The 26,760-nt window shown below is 41.6% G+C and overlaps 2 protein-coding genes across 3 annotated transcripts in view; both read left to right on the forward strand.

Annotated features, from left to right (window-relative positions):
- Positions 1-15,307, forward strand: part of LOC120515381 (pleckstrin homology domain-containing family G member 4B-like) — a 169,032-nt gene extending 153,725 nt beyond the window's left edge. Inside the window, exons 22-24 of one of the 2 annotated variants that reach the window (XM_039736316.1) lie at positions 1,694-1,914; positions 6,624-6,687; positions 14,532-15,307. In XM_039736316.1, the coding sequence (XP_039592250.1) occupies positions 1,694-1,914; positions 6,624-6,668 (266 nt within the window). In that variant the 3' untranslated portion in view covers positions 6,669-6,687; positions 14,532-15,307. The remainder of the gene's footprint in view (positions 1-1,693; positions 1,915-6,623; positions 6,688-14,531) is intronic. The other variant, XM_039736317.1, reaches the window with a different exon arrangement.
- Positions 15,308-17,281: 1,974 nt separating this feature from the next.
- On the forward strand, positions 17,282-24,863 carry lrrc14b (leucine rich repeat containing 14B). The gene is made up of 2 exons (XM_039737272.1): positions 17,282-18,238; positions 22,520-24,863. The coding sequence occupies exons 1-2, from the start codon at positions 17,334-17,336 to the stop codon at positions 23,157-23,159; spliced, it is 1,545 nt and encodes a 514-aa protein (XP_039593206.1). The 5' UTR covers positions 17,282-17,333; the 3' UTR covers positions 23,160-24,863.
- Positions 24,864-26,760: the final 1,897 nt, after the last annotated feature.

The raw sequence follows: 26,760 nt of genomic DNA on the forward strand, positions 1-26,760 counted from the left end.
TACACAAGTTTTATAAATCTGACCCCTTGTCACTCAGATGCTTAGCATTCTTTAACAAATTTTGGCTCAAAATTTGGATTATTAATTTACAACTCAATGCAATAGGCAGGGCCAGATAAGCCAGATCTGTATTAATGAACAGTCTGGAACGACACTAGCGAAACCAGTTTATGAACTTTAATAGGGGCTCGTCTGTTCTTCTTGGTTCAGCTTTAGACTCACATTTGATATACCCCATCTGTGATAAGAGGTCCATGGTGAAGTGTGATTTTTAAATAAATAATCGAGTCCTGTGACGTGCAGGCGCCGAACGAGTGCGGGTGTGTGTGTGCTGGCGCCACTCTGAGGTTAATTGGGGTGCTTGGCTGATTCACATGTAAAAGTGAGCGGGGTCAGTCAGGTGCCCCATTCACACCTCGGGCTAAGTAGAAGATAGCACCTGCACCCAGCTGGCAGTATATGGGTAACCTGCACACCAGAGAGAGTGAACGAAACAAAAAAAGAAAGAAAGAAAAGTGAGACATGGAGGTTAAAGGAAAGGAAAGGGGAGAAGGCCAGAAACAGCGCAGAGACGGTGCGATATTAGAAGGGAAGCAGGAGGATGGGAAAGCGGGCCCTGGATGAGGAGTGTAGGGCCAGGCGCTCAGGAGGGGGTCAGAGGGGATCAGGGCCATCTTACAAACATTATAGCCCCCTGAGCAAAGTATTGCACTGGGGCCCCTGTTTTGATAACAAAACAGAAACATGCATAGGCATCAGAAACATGGTGAGCCCCTATGCTCCTGGGGCCCCCTGGCCAGTGCCCATTGTGCCCATACATTAAGATGGCCCAAAGAGGAGTTGCTCCTGCTGAGCATTTTGGAGCAGAATTGGCCAAGTGCTCTTCCCGTAGAAGCCCGACAGACCGTGGCGTAAAGGGAGAAAGGAGCAAAGCTCAGCACGACACCCTGCGAATTCAGACGGACTGGCAACAGGGGCCCGAGCCGGATTAAAGGGTTGTTGGTGCCTGCTGGTGGACATCTGCTCGTGCGGAGTAATCCACAAAGGGTAAGTCAAGGAGATGTCAGCTTTAGAGAGAATCACAGAGGCTCTTAGCTTTTACAATAGGGTGTTTGCACTTGGGCGCTACGGTGGTGCAGTGGTAGCGATGCTGCCTCGCAGTTAGGAGACCTGGGTTCGCTTCCGGGGAGTTTGCATGTTCTCTCCGTGTCTGCGTGGGTTTCCTCCCACAGTCCAAAGACCTGCAAGTTAGGTGCATTTGTGATTGTAAATTGTCCCTAGTGTGTGTGGGCTGGCGTTTGTTGGCTGGGATTGGCTCCAGCAGACCCCTGTGACCTTGTAGTTAGGATATAGCAGGTTGGATAATGGATGTTTGCACTTGATTTTAACCTCATTTTTATGGAATTATTTATTTGGACATTTTAACCTTAATGTGGCACTTGGATTTTATGGATTATTTATTTATTGATGATTGCTGCAATGAACTTTTAAACACTATAATAAAAGCACTTGGCATTTTTGCACCAAACCCCTTGCTGACTGTGTGTCCTCCTTTGTCCGGCTCATCTCGGTTTAGGACTATCAACGGTTTCCGGGTTCAGGAGGATACTGGAAGCTACCAAGGAGTGTGGAGCTGACCCGGACCGTCACACCCCGCCCTCAGCCGCTCACTGTTCTTGTTTATTTTGCTCAGTTACAGAGAGCTCCGAGACTTCATCACAGGGCACGTCTGCCGAGAGTATGAGCGGGTTCAGCAGCGTATCTCACATCTGCCACTCTCAGCTTCCAGTTGAGTCTTTCACAGATGAGGACGGCTCATTCTTCGCTTCGTCGTCACCTTCCCAATCCACCTCACCACAGCTCTACAAGAAAAGCGCCGACCTGAAACAGCCCAGCAACCAGTACATCACGGCGGTAAGTCGGTTTCTCCTTTTGTTTAGTTTTGTTGAAACTAAAGGCAGACAATTGGCATGTTTTGTTCTTTTTCATGTAAAAATTCCTTTCCATCCCTTCATTCCAAAATACATTCTACACAAGCTTGAGTTTTTAATCAACAAAATGTTACTTTATTTATACCATTTAGGGCTTAACAATAAGCGGCATAATAGAGGAAGCAGGGTTTACATCTCATTTTCTGTTATTATTGACCTTTGACCTCCTTAGCGTTAGTCCTGAGTGCATAGATGTGTCTCGTGTAAGCGTTAGCCCCGAGGACTACCTGGGCTGTAAAAGTGCTAACAGCGTTAGTCTCAAGCATTACTCGGGCAACGGTATAGGCGTGTCTTACATAAGCATCAGGCTCAAGTGGGAAATTGTGTAGATACGTTTTCTCCTAGCCTCATAATGGCGTCTCATAAAAAACGTTTTTTCGGCAGCCCAGGTGTTGTATGCTGTTGACGGTGATATGAGCAGTGATGTTAAGGAGCCTCTCATCTTGAGTGATCATTAAGTGACTCTGAAACTGAAACGGACAATGAATCCGAAAGTGACACTCAGTCGCGTTTTAGTTTCTGTTGACACTGCATCAAATAAACCAGAACCACCTCGTTTTGATTTTGTGGGGCGACCAGAAATAAAAGTGAACATTGACAACCAAGATCCATCCTTGTTGATGACGTAATCGAAGGAATTGCTGTCAAGATGAACCGTTATGCTGAACTGAGTCAAGTGAATGACCGTACACCTAAGTAGTTTTCCCGTTCAACGATATACCACAGAGAAAGACATATTTTGACAGTATATACGGGCATCATTATTATTATTATTATTATTTGTATCATTATTATGTGTTTTACAATTCTGACTTTGTACTTTTAGTGTTTTGTACAATTTACCAGTAGAAAGATGAGATTTAATAAAAAGGTCATTTTTTCTGAGCCAAAAAATGCAACGCTTTTTACGCTTTTTGGGTAAAAATGTAATGCTAAGGAGGTTAAATTCTAATTGTGACTCCCTTCCTCTACCACTCTGCAGCAAATCCAAAATGCCTACCGAAGTTCAGAAGTCTTCCTCATTGTCAGATGAAAATGGCAAGAAGGAATGGCGGCGTTGACTGCAGCATTTTTAATTCAGTCTCAGTACATGAGCTCAGGAAGCTGTGAATTACTACTTAAGATCAGTATTGACTGTAATGTTTATTGAATTAGTATTGCATTTAATATTTTATTAGTAAAGGGTTATCATTTTTATCTTCACCTCCAGTTTAAGAGCAGCACGTGGAATTTGTTGGCCTGACGTACAAAAACTACGCAGAAGTGTTTCTTTTCTTAATATGTATAAGATTGTATGTTCATCATTTCAATTAAAGTCCTTTCATCCATGTTCCAAGTCATCAAACAAATTCATGACAGTTACATGAAAAATAATACTTTACTAACATCATTTTGGATTAACAATTACTCATTACATATGAGGAGGACATACTGTATAGTCATAATATTAATAGTTCATCAGGACAATTAGATATAAGGACATCATTGATTGAGTCATAACCACCCAAGCAGAAACACAATTATTTATTTTAAAATGATAAATGAAAGTACCTTTTATTAGGATAAAAATTTAGAATTATTATAATGAGATGATTACGTTTTCTTATTCTAAACCTACACTCTTAATCCTAGATCGTCAATGGTACGTTCTGGTTCTTTACTGTGTTGTGTGGTCCCTTGAGGTATCATTTCATATTGGACGCATTCTTTGCATATGAAGTTGGTTCTTTGTGCTTTGAAAAACTTCCTAATATGTAGAAAAAAAATGAAATCTTTAATGCATAGTAGGTTAGAGCAGGACAGTACCAGATTAAGAAAACCTGGATGTAGTCCGTGTTATTGCATTATCCGTGTATGCAGAGAGAGTCCTTTTTAAAATCAGGAGCCATTGGGGTTTCACAGATATTTACTGTATGGAGCCTGTTATGGATTTAAATAAATGAAGGTTCTTTCTGGAACTTTCATGTGGATGGGTCTATTCCACTATGTCAGTGGAAGAAATCTTGGGAAGGGTGATTAAGAGAGAGACCCCCACCCCAGGTAGGTCAGGTGTTGAATGGGTACAAAAAAATATGTAAATACAACACACAAAACAGATGGCATTGTGGAGTGTCAAGATGGTCTTTGGCAAACTTGATGCACGGAGTGATAATTTGTTTTTTGAAGAGCAGTAACCTCCACGCGGGGACACCATGCCTGTTCAATGGGTTGTGTACGGTAGAATCATGTTCAGCTGTTCCAACGGTTCCTTTAGCTGTTACTCTAGGGTTCTTTTTTCACCTCATTGAGGCTTCTGCGTTGTTAGCTGGTGCCCATTTCTAGGGAGTGCCACCACAGTAGTAAATCATCTCCACTTACACACAGTTTATCTAACTGTGGACTGATGGATATCTAGACTCATTGAAATTACTTTGTAAGCCTTTCCTGCTTTATGTAAATTAACAATTCTTGATTGTAGATATGAGATTTCACTTTTGTGAGTCTTGCCCCCTGGGAATAGCAAACTCAAAATGTTTTGAGCCATTTTTTACTTTCTCATATACGAAGTATAGGGAAAGTATTGTAATCGTCCAAAAGTTCAACCTCGAGATTTGGATGAATCTCGATATTTTAGACCTCCCTGAGTCCGATTTACTCACTTGTAGCGAAAGTATTGTAATTGTCCAAAAAAGTCAACCTCGAGATTTGGATGAATCTCGATGTTTTAGACCTCCCTGAGTCCGATTTACTTTCTCGTAGGGACGGTATTGTAATTGTCCAAAAAGACAACCTCGAGATTTGGATGAATCTCGATATTTTAGACCTCCCTGAGTCCGATTTACTTACTTGTAGGGACGGTATTGTAATTGTCCAAAAAGTCAACCTCGAGATTTGGATGAATCTCGATGTTTTAGACCTCCCTGAGTCCGATTTACTTTCTCGTAGGGACGGTATTGTAATTGTCCAAAAAGTCAACCTCGAGATTTGGATGAATCTCGATGTTTTAGACCACACTGAGTATGATTTACTTTCTCATAGGGAAAGTATTGTAATGGTCCAAAAATTCCATTTTTGAGATTTTGATGAATCTCGACATTTAAGACTTCCCTGTGTCCAAAAGTACCATTTTTTGAATTATTTCTATCTGTCTGTCTGTCTGTCTGTGTGTGCATACACAATAACTTGACTACGCTTTCAGTTAGGTCAACCAAATTTGCATACAAATATTACGTACAAAATGTAGATTTCTAGCAACTTTTGAGCTATTTCCACTAACTGGATGTGGTACTTTTTTATTCATGCAGCTGCAGAATCAGATTTATTCATCTTTACTTTTATAATAATTGTTCAATATATTAATTAATTTGATTTGATTTGTTGTTGGTTCCTTAATATACATAATATAAAAATATAATCATTGTTTTGCGGTTTACTCCTCAAAATCCATCCCATAGCTGAGTATACGAGAAAGTCTAGGGGAGACCACTCCCGATTTTTTTACTGTGTATTGTGCTTATTCAGGTTGTCTTTTGTATTATAGTATTTTGAATTTTTTTTTTACTGTTTATTGAGTTTCTGACAGTCAGTCGTCGACTTACTACCACGTTCAGCTCAGACTGACCGAACATAAGTGGTATATGGTACGTTATTCTGTTATTACTGTTGTTCCCATGAATGTTGAACATTTATTAGCTTCACGAATCCTTTCCTTGTCCTAAAAATCATCGACACTGTAGAATAGAATAACTTGACGTGTCACATGCGATTTCATTCGCTTTCTTTCCTCCCTCATACTGCTTGATCACCTTCATTCGTGTGTCGAGATCAATGGCCTTTCTTTCCTTCTTGGCAGGTCCAGCAGTAGACAAAGGCACTTTCTTCTTGGTTGACAGGTTTAGCGGTTGTAGCGTATCAAGATTGTATGTTTGTGTTTTTTGGCTAAAAAGGCATTGTGGGGATTGTTCAATAAAAAAGGAAAGGAGAGAACAAAAAATTAAAACAGCAGTGTGTCTGACCTTTTTTTGGATATTGAAATTGATACAATTAAAGGGGTTTAGAAAAAAAATGCTAATTGAAAGACAAAGGTAAGTGAATGTGTCGAAACCACTACAGGTAATAAGATAGAGATGAATGAGTCATGGCATATGGCAGCTCCAAAGAGAGCTGACATGACGAAAACTGTGGTATGACCAGCTTAGCAACACTCACACTGCCAGACATGAGACGCGGTAGCAGTTGTTAAGCTGGACAGTCATAGAGCGCTTAGGTCATAAGTCGACGACTGACAATATACTAAATTTGTTGTGAGATCTGAAACAATTAAGTGTTATGAGTAAGCAAAAATTAAGGAGATCAAGAAGGAGTGAATACATTTTCACAGCCCTGGATGTGACAGATGCTATTATTCTATTTAGGGAAATAGGAAAATAATGTAATATAACTAACATTTGTTACAAATTGGAGGAAATATGTGTGACGCAACCCAAAAGCCTACCACTAATCAATTTGAGGCGGATGTTGATCCATCACAACTACAGTATTAAAGCAGTTCTGGCAGTCCTGGAGTTAAAACAGTTACACCTTACTTGATCTTGTGGGTTAATGTGCAATTGACTTGATTTATTTCCATATTTCACTTCTTTTTCTTACCAGAGCAAGACCAATCATATAACAATAGGCCTCTCAACAATGGTCTGAATGAAAAGTTTTTAGCTCAGTAAGTAATTAGTTTTGTAAGCTCAATCTTTCTCTGCAAAAACAATGAGCCTCACAAATACTAATAAGAAGGGAATTTCATTAATTCATTTTTTTTTCTGCTGTAACACTAATAACTAATACACACTGCCTCACGCTTAACTGTTTTGTCTGCATGAGAATATCACGTTAAGAGGGTACAGCGGTTAATGCTATTAACTGTGCCGGTTTGCTGCTTTTTACGACTTGTGCACTCAGTAACATGAGCAACGTACAGCGGATTCAGCAGGTATCCTGACCCTTCACTTTCTGCACACTTTATTGTGTTGTACATTTAATTTTCAATGGATAGATTTGCCATCGTCGCCCATCATCCTACAGTCAATAATCCATCAGGACAAAGTGAAATAATGTTTTCAGAAAGGTTTGCAAATGTGTTAAAAATCAAAAACTGAAATCCCTCAGTAAGTAAGTAGTCAGACACTCAATGCAGTGCTTTTCGAGGAGCTCCTTTGGCAGCAGTCTACATAGGTAAGTCTCTACAAGCTTTACATTTCTAAATATGGAAAATGTATAACATTCTTCTTAGAAGATTCACTCAAGTTCTGTTAGGTTGGATGGGAAGCATCTGTAAACTTCCATCTTAAGGTTTCTCCTCACGTGTTCTATGGGGTGTACGTTTGGGCTTTAGCTGGGACACTAAAATGGCAGTCAGCGTTGTCTTAACTGTATGCTTCGGGTCATTGTCACGCTGCAAGGAGGACCGTCACGCCAGTCTAAGGTTGTTTGCACTATATAGCAGGTTTTCTTCATGGTCCTGTCTGTACTTTGCTGCAGGTATCCTTCCTGTAACTCTGATCAGTTTTCCTGTCCCCAAAGCTTGATGCTGCCACCATATGGATGGTTTTAGGCAGGCAATGGGCAATGCTGAACTTTACTAGACATACTATATGGCTTAGAGTTCTGCACATAGACTCCAATTTTTGTATCATCAGACCAGCAAATCTTTTTCCTCATGGTCTCAGAGTCCAAGTGGACTGTCTGTCATATGCTGCTTTTTAGTCACCTCTTCCATAAAGCCCTGATTGATGGAGTGCTACTCCAACAGGTTCTTCCATCTCTGCAGAGAACTTCTGAAGCTCTGTTAGAGTGACCATTGGGATTCTTTGACACTTTCATGACCAAGGGCCATCTTGCCTGACCATTAGGATTCTTTGGCACCTTCATGATCAAGGGCCATCTTGTCTGACCATTGGGATTCTTTGACACCTTCATGATCAAGGGCCATCTTGCCTGACCATTGGGATTCTTTGGCACCTTCATGACCAAGGACCATCTTGCCTGGTTACTTAGTCTGGCTGGACTAACTCCAGAAACAGTTTGCAAGAGTGGTTGCAAACTTTTTTTTCATTTCACAATTAGAACATTAGAAAGATTTAGATGAGAACAGGCCATTTGGCCCAACAAAGCTCACCTGTCCTATCCACGTAATTCCTCCAAAATAACATCAACTTTTTTGATGCCACTGTGCTCCTGGGAACACTCAAAGGTTTGGAAATAGTTCAATCCCCTTGTCCTGATCTGTGTCTTACCACATTTTGATTACGGAGGTCTACATAGAATTCCTTGGACATCATGGTTTGGTTTTTGTCCTGGCGTGCAGTGTGAATTGTAGGACCTTCTCTACACAGGTACACATGTGCCTTTCCAAACAAGGTCCAGTCAACTCATTTTGCGACAGAAGGACACCAATCAAGTTCTCAACACATCTCAAGGAGGATTAAAGGAGACAGGAGGCACCTGAGCACAACGTGCAGTGCCATAGAAAAGGGTCTGAAAACATCTATGAACGGGAGATTTCAGTTTTTGATTTTTAATAAATTTCCAGACGTTTCTTCAACACATTATGGGCTATTGAGAGTATATTCATGGGCAAAAATGGCAAAATATATCCATGTAAAATTAAATCCACAACATAGTTAAGTGTAGAAGATATTGAAGGGGGTACAAGTACTTTCAGAATCCCCTGTACATCAATTGCATGTATTGCAATAAAAAACATATCGAAAGGAATTCAAGGATTTGCTTAAGTTGAATGAATTAAAGAAAATCCTAATGGAGGTGCGGTCACTAATAACCCAACTACTGTTTGTGTTTTGTTATTTTGTATTACATTTTTATTATTTGACTTGTAGATTGTGCTGAATGGATCACCCCATTTTCAATCCTCTTCTTCTACCTCTTCTTCTTCTTATCTCGCTTTATTCTTTGTTGATTAGTATTGCCTAATTTTATTTTTATGTTTTTCTTTTTTCTTCATCTTGTAAAGCACTTTGAGCGACATCATTTTTATGAAAACCTGCTATAGAAATAAATGTTGTTCTTCTTCTTCTTCATCTTCTTTGTCATCATTTCACACTTCTGTGTGGAGTTGATGTGCTTGATCAGCCTTCTCCTTACAGCTCAGTCCTGCACCTCCTCTCCACCTCAAGCCCTTTTCCCTCACATCTTCCTTTACTTTGTCCATTCACCTCCTCTTTGGCCTCCTTCACTTTCTCTGCCCTTGGACTTCCATTCCCATCACTCCTTTACTAACATCTTCATTGTTTCTCCTCATCACATGTCCACACCACGTCAGCCTCCTTTCGTGTAAATTCTTAGATGTCTCTCCCACTCTTGTTGTACTTTTCATTGTCTCATTTCTTATTCTGTCCTTTCTTGATGCTCCACAGTTCCATCTCCACCTTCTCATTTCTGCTACATCTTCTCGTACACTCCCTTTACTGCTCATGTCTCAGCTCCATACTCCATTGCTGGTCTCACCACTGTCTTCAAAACCTCAACTTTAACCTTCACCTTAATTCGTCCCGTTTTCAATAATGGGGCAATTTCAGATTAAACAGGAAGTAGTTTTATAATTTACAATAACAGGTCACATACTGTATTCTGATTTGCTAGCCTGATGACTTTTGAGATTTCAGAAGGCACTTACAAATATCATTAGAGTTTTACCACAACAAGGATCATGAGCAGGACTCACTGGGATGATTCCCAATCCAAAAAAAAAATAAAAATAAAAATAAGAGGTGCTGTAAAAATCTGGAGAGGTGATAAGAGAACTACAGGGCACCCCCTGAAAAGGGCAGTTTCATTTACTACATGAGAATGTATGGTAACCAGATGTGTTCAAAATGTTCAGATCACCTTATCTGACAAATACTTGTGAAAGGTTCCACTTTGAAATTATTTATGGGTTAAGTACCATCCAACACTGCATTTGTTTAGTGTGGAAACAGAAGGTGCAATAGCAGTATGGCATGCCTAGTTCTTCTTGTAACCACAATGGGGCGCCACTGAGCCCCAAACCTCAGACACAATACCATCCAGCACAACTCTGGGTTTAAAATAATGGATTTTATCTCCACACACCTCCTTTCACAGTGCTCACAGCCAGGAACAACATATCCATCCATCCATTTTCCAACCCGCTGAATCCGAACACAGGGGTCTGCTGGAGCCAATCCCTGCCAACACAGGGCACAAGGCAGGAACCAATCCTGGGCAGTGTGCCAACCCACCGCAGGACACACACAAACACACCAAGGCCAATTTAGAATCTCCAATCCACCTAACCTGCATGTCTTTGGACTGTGAGAGGAAACCCACGCAGACACGGGGAGAACATGCAAACTCCACACAGGGAGGACCCGGAAAGAAAACCTGGGTCTCCTAACTGCGAGGCAGCAGCGCTACCACTGCGCCACCGTGCCACCTGGAACAACACAATATTACGTTAATAAACGTCTTCCTCTCCTTCCACTACTCCAGTTGAGTGTTGCCCGCTGCCTCCCGACTCTGACTTCCAGATGTGAGGCTGTGAGCTCCTCTTCACGTAACATCCAGGAATGCTTCCGGTGTCACTACACCGCATTTCAGGAGCACTTCCAGGTCACGTGCAAGCCATTGTTGTCCTCCCCCCCCCCGAAGCGCCCTCTGTTGGCACACAAAGACGGCGACAAGGCTACACTTCCACACTCCAACTCCCATGTAGCCCTGCTGGAGTCCTGGTTGGTGATCAGCCTTAAAGAACAATGCCACCTTCTGTGTTGGGATATGAACTGCTCCTGGTCACCCAGTCCTTTCATTATACTTTGATGCCAGCTGGGATATAGATTACTGGACGCTCTGGCTGGATTGTGGCTCCACTTTTGCAGACTTTTCATAATAGCCTGCTAGCCAGGCAAGAACTAAGTCTCCATCCCATCTGGGATGGCACTTACGCTCTATAGTTCTGAATGATGGAATGTGTGGCATCATATGGCCGAGCACACCAAAGGATTTTCTGTCATACAGATAACGGGCTTAAAGAATTAAGCAAAATACAACAGCAGACTGGCAGGGAGCCTACTGCTGGAAATGGAGCCCCAGTATAGAGACTGGAATTTTACTAACTATAATACAGAGCAGGCGGCACAGTGGCACAGTGGGTAGCGCTGCTGCCTCGCAGTAGGGAGACCCGGTTTGCTTCCCGGGTCCTCCCTGCGTGGAGTTTGCATGTTCTCACCGTGTCTGCGTGGGTTTCCTCCCAAAGACCTGCAGGTTAGGTGCATTGGCAATTCTGAGTTGTGCCTAGTGTGTGTGTGTGAGCCCTGCGGTGGGCCAGGGTTTGTTTCCTGCCTTGTGCCCTGTGTCGGCTGGGATTGGCTCCAGCAGACTCCCGTGACCCTGTAGTTAGGATATAGCAGGTTGGGTAATGGATGGATGGATAATACAGAGCAAGCAGCCCAGTATGGAGGATTATCTGTGCCAACATTAAATGTAATCCAATGTGTTGGCAATGTTGAAATGCAATACGTATGCAAGTCGAGACATTTCCTTTTGGCACAGTTTTATCATATCACAATTAAAAACATATCAAGCCTGTTTTTAAGGATTCAGTCCTCTGACTTGATTCTTATCTTCATTAAATGGCAGCCAAACAGAAATACGATGTGAAATGAGTCAACAGATGACCAGAAAAGTCGGGGCTTCAAACTCCCAATCAGTTTCTTAATTAGGATATTCTTGTTGTTAATTAAACCTGCAATTTATTTCCATGGCTTGTTGCTGCTCTCATTCTGCCACAGCAGACATTTCCAAAATTTTCATTTTTTTTCTAAGAACAACATGAAGATATTTTGGTGACCTGAGCAGATCAGCCTTACTGAGACCTTCACCCTTTCTTTATTTTCAAATATTGTATGGTGGGCACAGGTTAGCTGGTCATGTGGCAGCTCGTTTTACGTGTCATTTTTGTTTGGCTGCTGATTATGGAACAATTCATGGATCTGAGTCAAGTCAATTAAAATTTAGGCAAGAGAGGTTAATTAGCTCTAATGAAGAAGATGGTTACAATGAAATCCTGAAGCCGCTGCGGCCCTCCATGTCCAGAGTTGGGACACCGCTGACCTAAAACATACTTTTTGCCGTTCCAATTAACCACTCCACGGTCTGTACTGATTAATTGTGCTCACCACCAGAATACAGACATGTTTAGAAGTGGACTGCCTCTTAGCCAGATTGTCGACGCCCATCGTGCCTCCTTTTGATGCTGATTGGTCGTGTTGGTTTTATATTTGTAATTAATTTAGACCTCTTTGTACAGACGTTAAAAATAGTCTTTTTTGGTTGATCAGTGTCAAACATCCAAATTAAATCCTGTGTGGTGTGTAATAATAAAATGTGCAATCTTCCAAGGGGGTGAATACTTTTTTAAGGCTGTAAGACACTAGGGGTCGCTGTCACTCCTTTAACCCCAACACTGGACATGGGATAAAAGCACCAAGAGGATATTTTAATTATTTTCTTCTTAATAATCGTGCCCAAAGCACCACAGCCACAATAAACACAAGTAAATCAATAATCTATTCATCCATCCATTATCCAACTCGCTATATCCTAACTATAAGGTCACTGGGGTCTGCTGGAGCCAATCCCAGCCGACACAGGGCGCAAGGAAGGAAGCAAACCCCGGGTAGAGTACCAGCCCACCACAGTAAATCAGTAATCACACTGCACAATTCCTCTCTCCTCCACACCTCCCAGTAAGGTCTATCACACTCCTCCCGACTTTGGCTCGCTTGCTGGGTCTCCTGCAGTCCTTTATATAGTCCTTGACCCAGAAGTGCTTCTGTTCTTCCTCCCACGTGACTTTCCAGATGGAGAATCCCAATTCTTCAGTCAGCCTGGAAGTACTCCGGGGCTTCCGTCCTCATGACTTCCTAGTACTCCAGGGGAGCTGCCACCTAGCATTTAGGGGGAGGCAGTGTCCATATGTTGCTGCCTTCCCCCATCCTTCCATTTCAGGGGCTGCCAGTCGTCTCTCACAAGGCACTGTATATATGTCCAAGTTATGAGAAATATTAACTCTTTGAGGGCTGAAAAGCACACTAAGCAATGGTTTCACCCATAAATCAACATAAAACGTCTGATGCTTCATGCTTTGGCTGGAGTTGGCACATGTTCGGCATCTCTAGCATCAATAGTTGCACGGAGGCACCTCGATGGCCAGCAGGAAAGCATGGTGGTCTTTGCACAGCAGGTGGGCGGTGGTGGCAGTTGCAATGTGACGCAATATGGTTTGTACCTCAAGTCATCATAAGTGGTGGTCCTCCCAGGCGAATGCTGCTGTAGGTGTATCAGCCACACGAATATGATCAAGAGCCCCGATCAGCCGATGCTGGTCCCTCACTTTTGTTTTTGACCGCCATCTCCTGATCACTTGCATCAAATTCCAAGTCTAACAAGTCAGAGTCCGGCTCAGCGATAATAAGTAAAACATCCATGGAGTATTTTAATTTGCACATTTGCTTTAGTCTCTCGCCAGATGTCAATATCATTTTACAGGTTGTTTGCTCTTCGCTACTCATGCACACGCTGGAAATCGAGATTAAGTCAGCCGAGGCTTCTTAACTTTCCTTCTGCCATAGAGAGTTGAACTAAAAGGTAAGGGCGAGTTTTGTTGCAGTTCACAGATGATTACCGTCCTCTACCCCTGAATTTCGACAAAAGTCGACATCAGCCCTGAAAGAGTTAATGCAAGCCTCCAGGGTCACCTAATGGCACCGTACATTTCATGGTCTTCCACAGTCCCTTTATGAAGAGTAATGAAGAGAACCTGTGCAGAGACTTTGGGTGTTGAGGTAGAGGAGCTGTGTTATGCAAATGGGATTGGAAAAATTTGGACGCGACCATCAGTAGGCTTTGAGGCCTAGGAACCAAGTTACCCAAACTATTCTATAACATTTCAGTAATTATTTACCACTCTAATGTTGATCTATATGATCATAAAATAGGTCATTACGATAGCATTTGATGAGAAGAATTCATGATTAATTGCACAATGACAGTATTTGAAGGATCCTCTCGAGTGCCTCTTTCTCTTACACGATTTGGCTCCAAAACGAATCAGCACACCATCATCTCATAACAGGCTTAAGTTTCAAGTTTGGCATTTTTCTATCCAGATGTTTCAGCTCTACACCGTCCTCAAGAAACTGTGACACACAGACAGACACAAACCCATCCTTGAGATATCGATGTTTTCGGTTTCAGGGGACCCTGAAACATCGAGATCCGTTGAAAACTGGTGATTGAAATTTTTGGCAAATCTAAAGCTTTCACTCCTCCATAGACAACATGTTAAGGTGGCTGAGTGCGCAAAGCAAAAAATAAACATGTGAAAAATGCAGCGTATTAAATTTGAACATGCTGGGTCGGAGAATTTGAAAACAACTGCTAAGACACCATTCTCAAATTGACTCACTTGGTCCGTTGTATGTTATGATTTGTCTGCTCATTGCCTTCTGCCTTCCCTTTCTTTTGTAGTTGTGAAGATGATCTGAAGACATCTGCTCACTCGTGAACCACCAAGTTGTCGACAGGATCGTTGTTTTTTTATTTTTATTTTTTCCATCGATGGAAGAAGAAATGAAAACACGGCCAAATGAGAGCGCCATGTGTGACCCTACATGTGCATCCACAGTAAAGACTTGGAACTGGAAAGCATGAGGAATATACATTGCACTGTTTATGGTCCAAACCCTTCCCCTTAGAAAGAAAATGTACATTTTAATTTAAAATAATTATATAATTCTATTAAAGTCGATGTAATAAATCTCATTGTATGCAAACAAGACGTCTGTGGAACATTTGGTATGATTTCTTTTGCAAGATAAAGAAAGTGCATCATGTGAACAAAAAAAAAAAAACGAGGCACCACAGCATCGCCAATTCGGCAGACTTTATGAATGAAGTGATGAAGACGCTCATTTATGAATTTCAATCGTTCACCCTTGACTGTTTAATGGACTTTATGGCTTTTGAAATGTTGTACAAAAATTTGTTAAGCGCTGTTTCACGTTCAATGTGTGCAGAACTTTTGTGTACTGTGTCGTGTAATACTAATCCACTAGCTGCCTGAAATGGCTTGGCCATGTTTACTGACAAAAAGTGTAGAAAGCCGTAATAAAAAACAAAAATGTCTTTGTCAAAAAAGGTTATGATGTGTATAGATTCGATGCTAAACATGTCATTTTTTTATCCAATGTTATTTTCTACATGTATAATATTGTAATACTAAACAGATGCATTTTGTACTGTAACAACTGGGCCTATTGTGATTTGTAAAAGCAGTAGAAGCAGATCACATGACTTGTTTTGGCAATAGCAGCTTTTATTTTATTCGTCGTTTCTCATATTGGCTGAACACACGATGTGAAATACTCCTCGAAATGGAAGCTGCCATTTTCACATGTCAAAGTGGAGAGGGTGGGCTTTAATGAGTACTGTACTTTGATTGGTGAATCATCGGTGAAACGCATGCACAAGGTTGTGACTGTGCGTCCTGCAACAGGTGACACCTCAGCATGGAGTTGAATAGCATGGGGGTTTTTAAGGTTGCTGGAATGCCAGTCCTGCCACCAGCCCCCAAGTCTTCCCTGTTAGTTGGAGGACCCGCTTGCAGGTCTAAGATGCAGATTAACGTCATACCCAGGACAGAGCAATTGCAGGTTAAGGGCCTTGCTCAACGGATCCAATGGAGTAGAGTCACTTTTGGCATTTATGGGATCTGAACCGGCAACTTTCCAATTGCTGGTGCAGATCCCTAGCCTCAGAGCCACCACTCCACCAAGTTCTCCTTAAAATGCCGTCTTGTAAAGTAAGCAGCGATTGCTTTGAGTTTGTAGCTCTCCTGGACAGGGAAACCTCCAGTGCCTTTTTGCTATGGACATTCTGTTTTTCAGTTGAAAGTTCTATAACCGCGAATTAAAAGGTTCGTACTGTGACCAGTTTTTGAGCCATTGGTAGGAAAAAATGATTTATCATAATAAATAGTGAACTTTCAAATCTACTCGCCCTAATAATCATTTTGAACTGTAATAGAAGCCATGACTTTCTCATCGTTCATGCAGAGCATCTGGAGAGGCTAGACCTCCATGGCCATGATGTAGCTGACTTCTACCCGGCAATGTTCTTCAAACTCCTGAGTCGTGCCTCCCATACTTTAAATCTGAAGGAGTCCAATGTTGGGGAGAACAATATTAATCTGATGATTGTAGCTCTGGTGCAGTGCCGGAAGCTTACTGAATTTAGGTTTTTAGGTAATCCTTTCTCTTTTCAAGCCCTGAAATTCCTCTTTAACGCATTTGTGAACTTTCCGCACCTGAAATATGTGGAGTTTCCAGTTCCCAGAGACTGCTACTCAGATGATGTTACTTAAACACTGAATGATGGTAGTTTAGGCAGTTATGACAAAGACCAATATGAAAGAATGAGAGAGGAGCTGATGAAGAACTTATATGAAGCCAACCGGGAAGACATATTGGCCTCCACTCCACTCTTTGGAAGCTACGACCCCAACATTCAGGAGACGAGTAATGAACTTGGGGTTTTTATGCTCCAGTCATTTAAAGACGCACTGTCAACTTTTATGGAGACTAAATATTATTTAGTCCAGGTGGGTGAGTTTGATATAAAAGTACATTGTGGATACCGCAGATCTGTCTGAAATCTTAATATTCCGTTGCACAAATGAAGTAAATGGCCGTGCACTTAATACAGTAAGTAAAGCAAGAGCTGCATACTTCTCACGTATGTAAAAATCCTAAAATAACCACAGAATGAAAATAAAGCAGTCATTATACTAATGTAATCACAATTAACTTTTTATACATTTTTCTGCATCGATTTTGCACTTTTTTTTAATGCATTCATAGGTTTTTGGTGTTGCTGAATTCAATTCTGACGTCGATTTGTTGCTGGAAGGCATTTTTCATCAAAATCTCGACATCATATTTTTGGACGATTACAATACTTTCCCTATACTTTGTATACGAGAGAGTAAAAAACAAGAAATTAACAAAAATAAGCTAAAAATCTAAACAATAGTCTTACTGTAGATTTTTGCAGCACAAACCTCAAACCTCAATGAATCTTTTAGGACATTTTGAAGTGTAACAGAAGCCATGACTTTAGGCAAAGATCACAGATCCAAAATTAGACTTTCCCACGTGACCCCGCAGCCTCCCCTGCAAGTCGCCAGACAGCTGTTTCTCAAAATAACCAGAGCTGCTTCACTTTGGACAAGACGCAGAGCTGCTGCCCTGGGCTCTGCTCTGTTTGTGACCAATGAAGACTTTAAAATTTCTTGCTGCTGAGAGTTTTGTACGGGACACCGAGAAGGCGCAGCAGAGCCTTTGCTGGCTGTCTCACAACCTGTTCCCGCTTCTCTTTAAAGCGTCTTACCTACACGAGCAGTCGCAGATTCTTCATGATGTCGTCCAGCACTGGCCTCTGGCAGAGCTCAGCCTCAAAGATCTGTTAGGCCGTACAGCAGACTGCGATGACGATTTGACCGATAGGACCTGCTCAGCCGCTTTGGGGGCACTTCTGGATGGTCTCAAGGATCATGTCCTTTGCCAGCCTGTAACCTATGCCAAGCACCTAAGGCTGGTGGATCTCACAGGCATCAGAGATGTTCAGTTCCAGCTGTGCCGCTGCGGGAGATCCCTGGGGAAATGGGCACGAACTGAGAAGGTCACCCGCATCTGTTATGAACTGCTTTTGGCGATGGAATCACAAGACGTCTCTCCGTCCGTGTTTGGAGTATCCATTGACATCCGGATGGACGTGTTTGTGACCAGTCGCAACTATGAGGCGGCAGTCCAGGCCTTGCTACTGAGATGCCACTGTCCACTGAAGATCCGATGTGTAGAATTCAGGGCTGACAGCCTGCCTCTCAAAAACCTCTTTTATATCATTAAACTTGCTGTGCCGGCATCCCTGCAAAAGCTGTCAATTGTTCACAACATTCGAATGGAAATGCCCTATCTGGAGGTGTTGCTAAGCCGCGTTTCATTCCCTAATTTGAGGGCCCTGACCCTTCCTGCCAGAACATTTGATGTGCGGAGATATGGTCCAGAAGACATTGAGATGTTAGCAAAAATTGGAGAAATGCTGAGCCAGCTAACCTGTCTGAGGGAACTGAGCATCCCTTTCTCTCCACTCTCGGGGCAAATAAGGAAGCTGCTAAGGTAACGTAATGTTATAGTTTTTAATGCCTTAAACTTATCTTTAGCTGCTGCTCAATTTTTGGAGTTATTTGAGACATCTGCATAACACCCACTTCTAAAAAAGTTTGGAAGGTATGGAAAATGTTAATAAAATCTAAACGGAGTAACCTGCAAATTTAGTTTGATTTGTTTTCAAATGACCTAATCAGCTTGTATTGTTTTTTGAAGATATACGTTTGTTCTGAAATTGATGCCCGCTGTCTGCTCCAAAAGCTCGGGATGGAGTAGTTTAGGTCTAATAATGATATAACACGTTGAAATAAAAAGGCAGTTTTAAAGAGTTTAACCAGTCATGTTAAAGTACATAAGGGGCCTCTAAAAAGAGGCCTAGTCCTTCAAGAGCAGGGATTGCTCCAGGCTCATCAATTTGCCGACATTTGTGTTGTAACCACAAGGGGGTGCAACTGAGAACCAAACCACAGACACAGCAATACCCAACATAATTCCAGGTTCAAAGAAATGATTATTATTCAACAAGACACCTTTTTCTGTTTTAAATGGGTTAGAAAATGACTTGTAATGATGAAATGCATTACATTTGTCATTCCAACAGATGGTGCATCACAAGCATTTTTAGCAATAAAATGCAATTTTATTATTATCATTATTTATTAAATCTATTATTATTATTATTATTATTTAATATTTAAATATATTATTATTATTATTATTATTATTATTATTATTATTGTTATTTTAAAGGTCATGTGGAAAAACAATATCCTCATTAGGATTAAAAGGTGGCTCTGAGGCTAAGGATCTGTGCTGGTATCCCGAAGGTTGCCGGTTTGAATCCCCATCACTGCCACAAGAGATCCTACTCTGCTGAGCCCTTGAGCAAGGCCTTTAACCTGCAATTGCTCCAGGGGTGCTGTACAATGGCTGACCCTGCACTCGGACCCCAAGGGGTATGCGAAAACTAACAAATTCCTAATACGAGAAATTGTATAAGGCGAAATAAAGAACAAAAAAAAAAAGTACTACAAATCAAAATTTAAAAATGATTATTATTTAACACATCAGAATGTATTATTATAATTTATTATTATCCATCCATCCATTTTCTAACCCGCTGAATCCGAATAGGGTCACGGGGGTCTGCTGGAGCCAATCCCAGCCAACACGGCAGGAACCAATCCTGGGCAGGGTGCCAACCCACCGCAGGACACACACACTAGGGCCAATTTAGAATCGCCAATCCACCTAACCTGCATGTCTTTGGATTGTGGGAGGAAACCGGAGTGCCCGGAGGAAACCCACGCAGACACGGGAGAACATGCAACTCCACGCAGGGAGGACCCGGGAAGCGAACCCGGGTCTCCTAACTGCGAGGCAGCAGCGCTACCACTGCGCCACCATGCCACCCAATTTATTATTATTATTTTTATAATAGTAATGTTTTTTTATCACTACAAATGATTGTGATGCACCATCTGTTGGAATTACAAATGCAATGCAATTTTTGTCTCCTCAGACCTGACAATCTTTTATCGCCATACATTAAGACTTCTTTAAATGCCATTTGGCAAACTGCAAACAGGAGTCAGCTACTCTATTGATGGAGTGCTGCTGAGATGGTCGCCCTTCCAGCAGCAGAGGACTTCTGAAGCTCTTTTAGGCCATTGGGTTCTTGGGCACTGCCCTGACCAAAGCCCTTCTTGCCTAGTTATTCACTTTGGCCAGATTGCCAAATCTAGGACCCAGTGGTTCCAAACTTCTTCCATTTCTTAAGGTCATTATGGTCTTGAAAGCACTGCAAGCTTTACAAATGGTTTCATCTCGTTGCCCTGATCTGTACCTGACCAGAAGTCGATTGCCGCAGTCTACTGAGAGTTACTTGGACTTCATTGTTTGGTTTTGTTCCTGACATGAGTATAAATTGTGGGACCTTCTATACACAGATACACATGTGCCTGTTTAAATGATGTCCAGTCAATTCAGTTTACCTCAGGTGGGCTGCCAGTCAAGTTCTAGAAACAGTCAGTCAGTCAGTCATTGTTCAACCCACTATATCCCTACACAGGGTCACGGGGGTCTGCTGGAGCCAATCCCAGCCAACACAGGGCGCAAGGCAGGAAACAAACCCCGGGCAGGGTGCCAGCCCACTGCAGGGCACACACACCAAGCACACACTATGGACAATTTAGGATCACCAATGCACCTAACGTGCATGTCTTTGGACTGTGGGAGGAAACCCATGCAGACATGGCGAGAACATGCAAACTCCACACAGGGAGGACCAGGGAAGTGAACCCGGGTCTCCTAACTACGAGGTAGCAGCGCTACCACTGTGCCACCGTGCTGCTCTAGAAACATCTAAATAAAAATTAAAGCAAACAGGAGTCTATCTATCTATCTATGTATCTATCTATCTATCTATCTATTATATAGTGCCTTTCATATCTATCTATCTATCTATCTATCTATCTATCTATCTATCTATCTATCTATCTATCTATCTATTTTATAGCGTTTTTCATATCTATCTATCTATCTATCTATCTATCTATCTATCTATCTATCTATCTATCTATCTATCTATCTATCTATCTATCTATATGTAGTGAGTAACACAGCAAAGGATCTGGAAACTTGCATGAACGAGAGATTTCAGTGTTTCAGTTTTAACAAATTTGCAAGCCTTTCTGACAACATGTTTTCACTTTGTCATTATGGGGTATTGAGTGCTGATTGATGGGTAAAAATGGCAAATGCATCCATTTAAAATAAAATCTACAACACAATAAGGTGTGCAGAATGTGAAGGGGTCTGAATGTAATTCTGTTATTTTTGAATATGACTCACTGTTACAAAATATTTAATAAGCAAAATTATGGTCACTAACTCTTTGATGAAGTGGCAGAAAAAGCACCATCTTTCACAATAGTTTAATATTCATTTACATTTGCATTTATTTGCTTAGCAGACGCTTTTATCCAAAGCGACTTACAAAAGAGTTCAACATAATCGAGTAACATGAGTCTAGGGCTTGTTAGTTCAGCAAGTGTAATGGGGCAGGCAACAAAAGTTGATTACCACAAGCTAAAATACGTAATAACTGATACATTTACAATCATAGATTACAATCACTAAAGCAATTAAACTTAAACAAATTAACCCAGTGGTTCTCAACCTGTGGGCGGCTCTAGGGGTGCTAAGTAACAAAAAGGGGGGCGCGAAGATGTGAAAAAAAATATGAAAAAAAATCTGTTGAAACCAAAACAAATTAACTTAAAATGACATTCTGATACTAGAACAATAAATGTAGAATTAGATAAATGTCGATAAAAGATAAGTAAGTATAATAAAATATGCATCTACATTTCAAAAAAAATGTTGGGGGGGCGCAATTAAAACTGTTATGAAAACTCGGGTCGCAAATACTTAAAGGTTGAGAAACTCTGAATTAACCAACAATATAAAAAATATTTCAGAGCAAATAGTTCGACAGATATTCACAAAACAGATGTGTCTTCAAAATCTTCTTAAATACATTGAGGGAGTCAGCAGTTCGGTTGGAGGTGGGCAGCCCATTCCACCAACTAGGGAATACAAAGGAAAAGAGTCTGGATTGAGACTTGATACCACAAAGAGATGGCATCACCAGACTCTGTTCCCTGGCAGAAATGAGTGGGCGAGAAGAAGCAGACCACCTCACCGGTGTCTCCATATAGTCAGGTGCTGACTCACTGACTACTCTGTAGGCAAGCATCAGGGATTTGGGCTTAATGGGTGCTGCTATAAGGAGCCAATGTAGCGACCTGAAGAGAGGAGTGACGTGTGCCCATCTCAGCTGGTTAAATACAAGACGGGCTGCTGCATTGTGGACCATCTGTGATGGATTGATAGCACATGAAGTGAGTTGCAGTAGTCCAGATGTGACAAGTCCAAAGCCCGGACCAGAGGTTGTCCTCTGTTCTCTGTCAGATAAGGTCTGATCTTGTGGCTGTTGTTCAGAGTGAACCTGCATGAACGAGAAACGGTAGAAATGTGGTCAGAAAAAGATAGCTGCTCATCGCTTTGCATATTAACTTGGCAGGTGTTAGAAATATATAGAATATTATGTGCAAAATATTTGAATGTCACACATGTTTTTGTAAATCTTCTTACTTTGTTTAATCCTGAGTTTCAATACGACAAGGAATTCTCAGTGAATGATTTTATTGAAGCCTCTTCCATTTGGTACATGCGGCATCTAAAGGTCTGACATTTTTTTTAATACTTCTCTGTGTTTCCTTCCAGCCCACTCGACACGCCACTGCAAGTACTTGAGGTTGCCAATTGTTCCCTGAGTCACACTGACATGGTCTACCTGGCAAACAGCGTTCACGCAGAGCATCTGGAGAGGCTGGACCTCAGCGGCCATGATGTAGCTGACCTCTACCCCGCAATGTTCTTCAAACTCCTGAGTCGTGCTTCACTCACTTTAAAAAGTCTTACTCTGGAGGAGTGCAATATTGGGGAGGAACATATCAATCTGATGATTGTGGCTCTGGTGCCGTGCCGGAAGCTTACTGAATTTAGGTTTTTAGGTAATCCTTTCTCTTTTCGAGCCCTGAAATGCCTCTTTAATGCATTTGTGGACTTTCCGCACCTGAAGTATGTGGAGTTTCCAGTTCCCAGAGACTGCTACTCAGATAATGTTACTTACCCGCTGGATGATGCTACTTTAGGCAGTTATGACAAAGACCAATATGAAAGAATGAGAGAGGAGCTGATGAAGATTTTATACGAAGCCAACCGGGAAGACATATTGGCCTCCACTCCACTCTTTGGAAGCTATGACCCCGACATTCAGGAGACGAGTAATGAACTTGGGGTTTTTATGCTCCAGTCATTTAAAGACGCACTGTCAAATTTTATGGAGAGCCTCAAAACCTAAATATAATTTAGTCCAGGTGGGTGAGTTTGGTGTAAAAGTACATTGTGGGCACCACAGATCTGTCTGTATCTTAATATTCCGTTGCACAAATGAAGTAAATGGCCGTGTACTTAATACAGTAAGTAAAGCAAGAGCTGCATACTTCTCACGTATGTAAAAATCCTAAAATAACCACAGAATGAAAATAAAGCAGTCATTATGCTAATGTAACAGCACCTCTGTTATAATTAATAATCCCAATGAACTTTTTATAAATTTTTCTGCATCGATTTTGCTCTTTCTTTTTCAATGCATTTATAGGTTTTTGGTGTTCTAGAATTCAATTCTGACATCGATTTCTTGTGCTTTTCCATTATTAGCAGATTTTGTTGTGCGTTATTCTGACTCCATCTTGGTTTTCTTGCGAGTCCCATTGTTAGGACACATTCCCGTGTGTCAGGGCCATCTGAATTCATTGACGTGATTGTGTTATACCCAATGAATTATGATTTGTTCACTTTGAGATCTTTTGTTCTTGAAATATTATTTTTGGAACGTTAATGTATGTGGGAATATGGGTTGCTTTTTCTCTAGAACTTGCGCCTTCACACTTTAAATTTGGAGGAGTCCAATATTGAGGAGAAACATATCAATCTGATGATTGTAGCTCCGGTGCCGTGCCGGAAGCTTATCGAATTTAGGTTTTTAGGTAATCCTTTCTCTTTTCAAGCCCTGAAGTTCCTCTTTAACGTATTTGTGGACTTTCCACACCTGAAATATGTGGAGTTTCCAGTTCCCTGAGACTGCTACTCAGATAATGTTACTTACCCGCTGGATGATGGTAGTTTAGGCAGTTATGACAAAAACCAATATGAAAGAATGAGAGAGGAGCTGATGAAGATTTTATACGAAGCCAACCGGGAAGACATATTGGCCTCCACTCCACTCTTTGGAAGCTACGACCCCAACATTCAGGAGACGAGTAATAAACTTGGGGTATTTATGCTCCAGTCATTTAAAGACGCACTGTCAACTTTTATGGAGAGCCTCAAAACCTAAATATAATTTAGTCCAGGTGGGTGAGTTTGGTATAAAAGTACATTGTGGGCTCCGCAGATCTGTCTGTATCTTAATATTCCGTTGCACAAGTGAAGTAAATGGTCGTGTACTTAATACAGTAAGTAAAGCAAGATCTGCATACTTTTCACGTATGTAAAAATCCTAAAATATCCACAGAATGAAAATAAAGCAGTCATTATGCTAATGTAACAGCACCTCTATTATGAGTGATAATCGCAATTAACATTTTATATGTTTTTTTGCATCGATTTTGCTCTTTCTTTTTCAATGCATTTATAGATTATTGGTGTTGCAGAATTCAATTCTGATGTTGATTTCTTGCCGGATGGTGTTTTTGCATTATTAACAGATTTTGTTGTGTGTTATTATGACTCCATCTTGGATTTCTTGCAAGTCCCATTGTTAGGACACATTGCTGTTTGTCAGGGCCATCTGAATTCATTGCCGTGAGTGTGTTATGCCCAATGTGTTATGATTTGTTCACTTTGACATCTTTTACTCTTGAAATCATTTTTTTTGGAACAGTAATGTATGTGAGAATATGGGTTGTTTTTTTCTCTGGAACTTTTCTGTATGGATTTCTTGGATTATAATACTTCCAAAATATACTGCTCAAAAGAATTAAAGGAACACTTTTTAATCAGAGTATAGCATCAAGTCAATGAAACTTATGGGATATTAATCTGGTCAGTTAAGTAGCAGAGGGGGTTGTTAATCAGTTTCAGCTGCTGTGGTGTTAATGAAATTAACAACAGATGCAGTAGAGGGGCAACAATGAGATGACCCCCAAAACAGGAATGGTTTAACAGGTGGAGGCCACTGACATTTTTCCCTCCTCATCTTTTCTGACTGTTTCTTCACTAGTTTTGCATTTGGCTACAGTCAGTGTCACTACTGGTAGCATGAGGCGATTCCTGGACCCTACAGAGGTTGCACAGGTAGTCCAACTTCTCCAGAATGGCACATCAATATGTACCATTGCCAGAAGGTTTGCTGTTTCTTCTAGGACAGTCTCAAGGGCATGGAGGAGATTCTAGGAGACAAGCAGTTACTCTAGGAGAGCTGGAGAGGGCCATAGAAGGTCCATAACCCATCAGCAGGACCAGTATCTGCTCCTTTGGGCAAGGAGGAACAGGATGAGCACTGCCAGAGCCCTACAAAATGACCTCCAGCAGGTCACTGGTGTGAATGTCTCTGACCAAACAATCAGAAACAGACTTCATGAGGGTTGCCTGAGGGCCCAAATGTCTAAAGCGCCCTTTGCTCACTGCACAGCACCGGGGAGCTCAATTGGCATTTGCCATAGAATACCAGAATTGGCAGGTCCACCACTGGCGTCCTGTGCTTTTTACAGATGAGAGCAGGTTCACCCTGAGCACGTGACAGAAGTGAAAGGGTCTGGAGAAGCCATGGAGAACATTATGCTGCCTGTAACATCATTCAGCATGAGCAGTTTGGTGGTGGGTTAATGATTGTCTGGGGAGGCATATCCATGGAGGGTCACACAGACCGCTACGGGCTTGACAAAGGCACCTTGGCTGCCATTAGGTGTCAGGATGAAATCCTTGGACCCATTGTCAGACCCTATGCTGGTACAGTGGCTCCTGGTGCACGACAATTCCTGGCCTCATGTGGTGAGAGTATGCAGGCAGTTCCTGGAGGATGAAGGAATTGATACCATTGACTGGCCACCACACTTTCCTGACCTAAATCCAATAGAACACCTCTGGGACATTATGTTTTGGTCCATCCAATGCCACCAGGTTGCACCTCAGACTGTCCAGGAGCTCAGTGATGCCCTGGTCCAGATCTGGGAGGAGACCCCCACAACACCATCTGTCATCTCATTAGAAGCATGCACCGATGTTGTCAGGTATGTATACAAGAACACAGGGGCCATACAAAGTGCTGCGTACAATTTGGAGTTGCTGCAAGTAAATTTGGGCAAAATGGACTAGCCTGCCACATAATTTTTTCACTCTGATTTTTGTGGCGTCTTTGAATTCAGGGCTCTGTAGGTTGATCATTTTCATTTCCATCAAACGATGTGGCATCCTTTCGTTCCTAACACATTACCCAGTCTATATCAGTATAGATATCCAGGAGGATTTCTTTTTCCCATTGAGATCTGATGTGTTTTCAAAGTGTTCCTTTAATTTTTTTGAGCAGTTTATAACGATTAATTCATTCACAGTTCCGCAACCTTATTTGGTTTTGTACTTGGGTGCCTCTATGTTGTGATTTCTGTTACTGCCCCACAGTTCCCAGATGCCATGGAATGTTGGGTCAGAAATTATAAAGCAGTCATTATGATAATGTGACGGCACCACTGTCATGATTGATAATCACAATGAACTTTTTATATGTTTTTCTGCATCGATTGTAAAAACAGCGCACCCTCTCTTGTTCTGTATCCATGACTGGGATTAAAAACACTATGGAATTCTTCCTCAAGTTCTGCCTTCTGATTTTACCATTTTCACTCTGATTTCTGGTTAGTATTGAAGCTTTGGCAGCAATGGACCAGCACCCTGTCGAGGGT

The sequence above is a fragment of the Polypterus senegalus genome, chromosome 15, assembly GCF_016835505.1.
Source record: "Polypterus senegalus isolate Bchr_013 chromosome 15, ASM1683550v1, whole genome shotgun sequence".
Lineage (NCBI taxonomy): Eukaryota > Metazoa > Chordata > Cladistia > Polypteriformes > Polypteridae > Polypterus > Polypterus senegalus.

Excerpts from the sequence above, each read along its gene's own strand:
- lrrc14b (XM_039737272.1), top strand. The coding sequence starts at position 17,334 with ATGAAGACTTTAAAATTTCTTGCTGCTGAGAGTTTTGTACGGGACACC. Across the intron at positions 18,239-22,519 it reads CAAATAAGGAAGCTGCTAAG|CCCACTCGACACGCCACTGC; the intron begins GTAACGTAATGT and ends GTTTCCTTCCAG.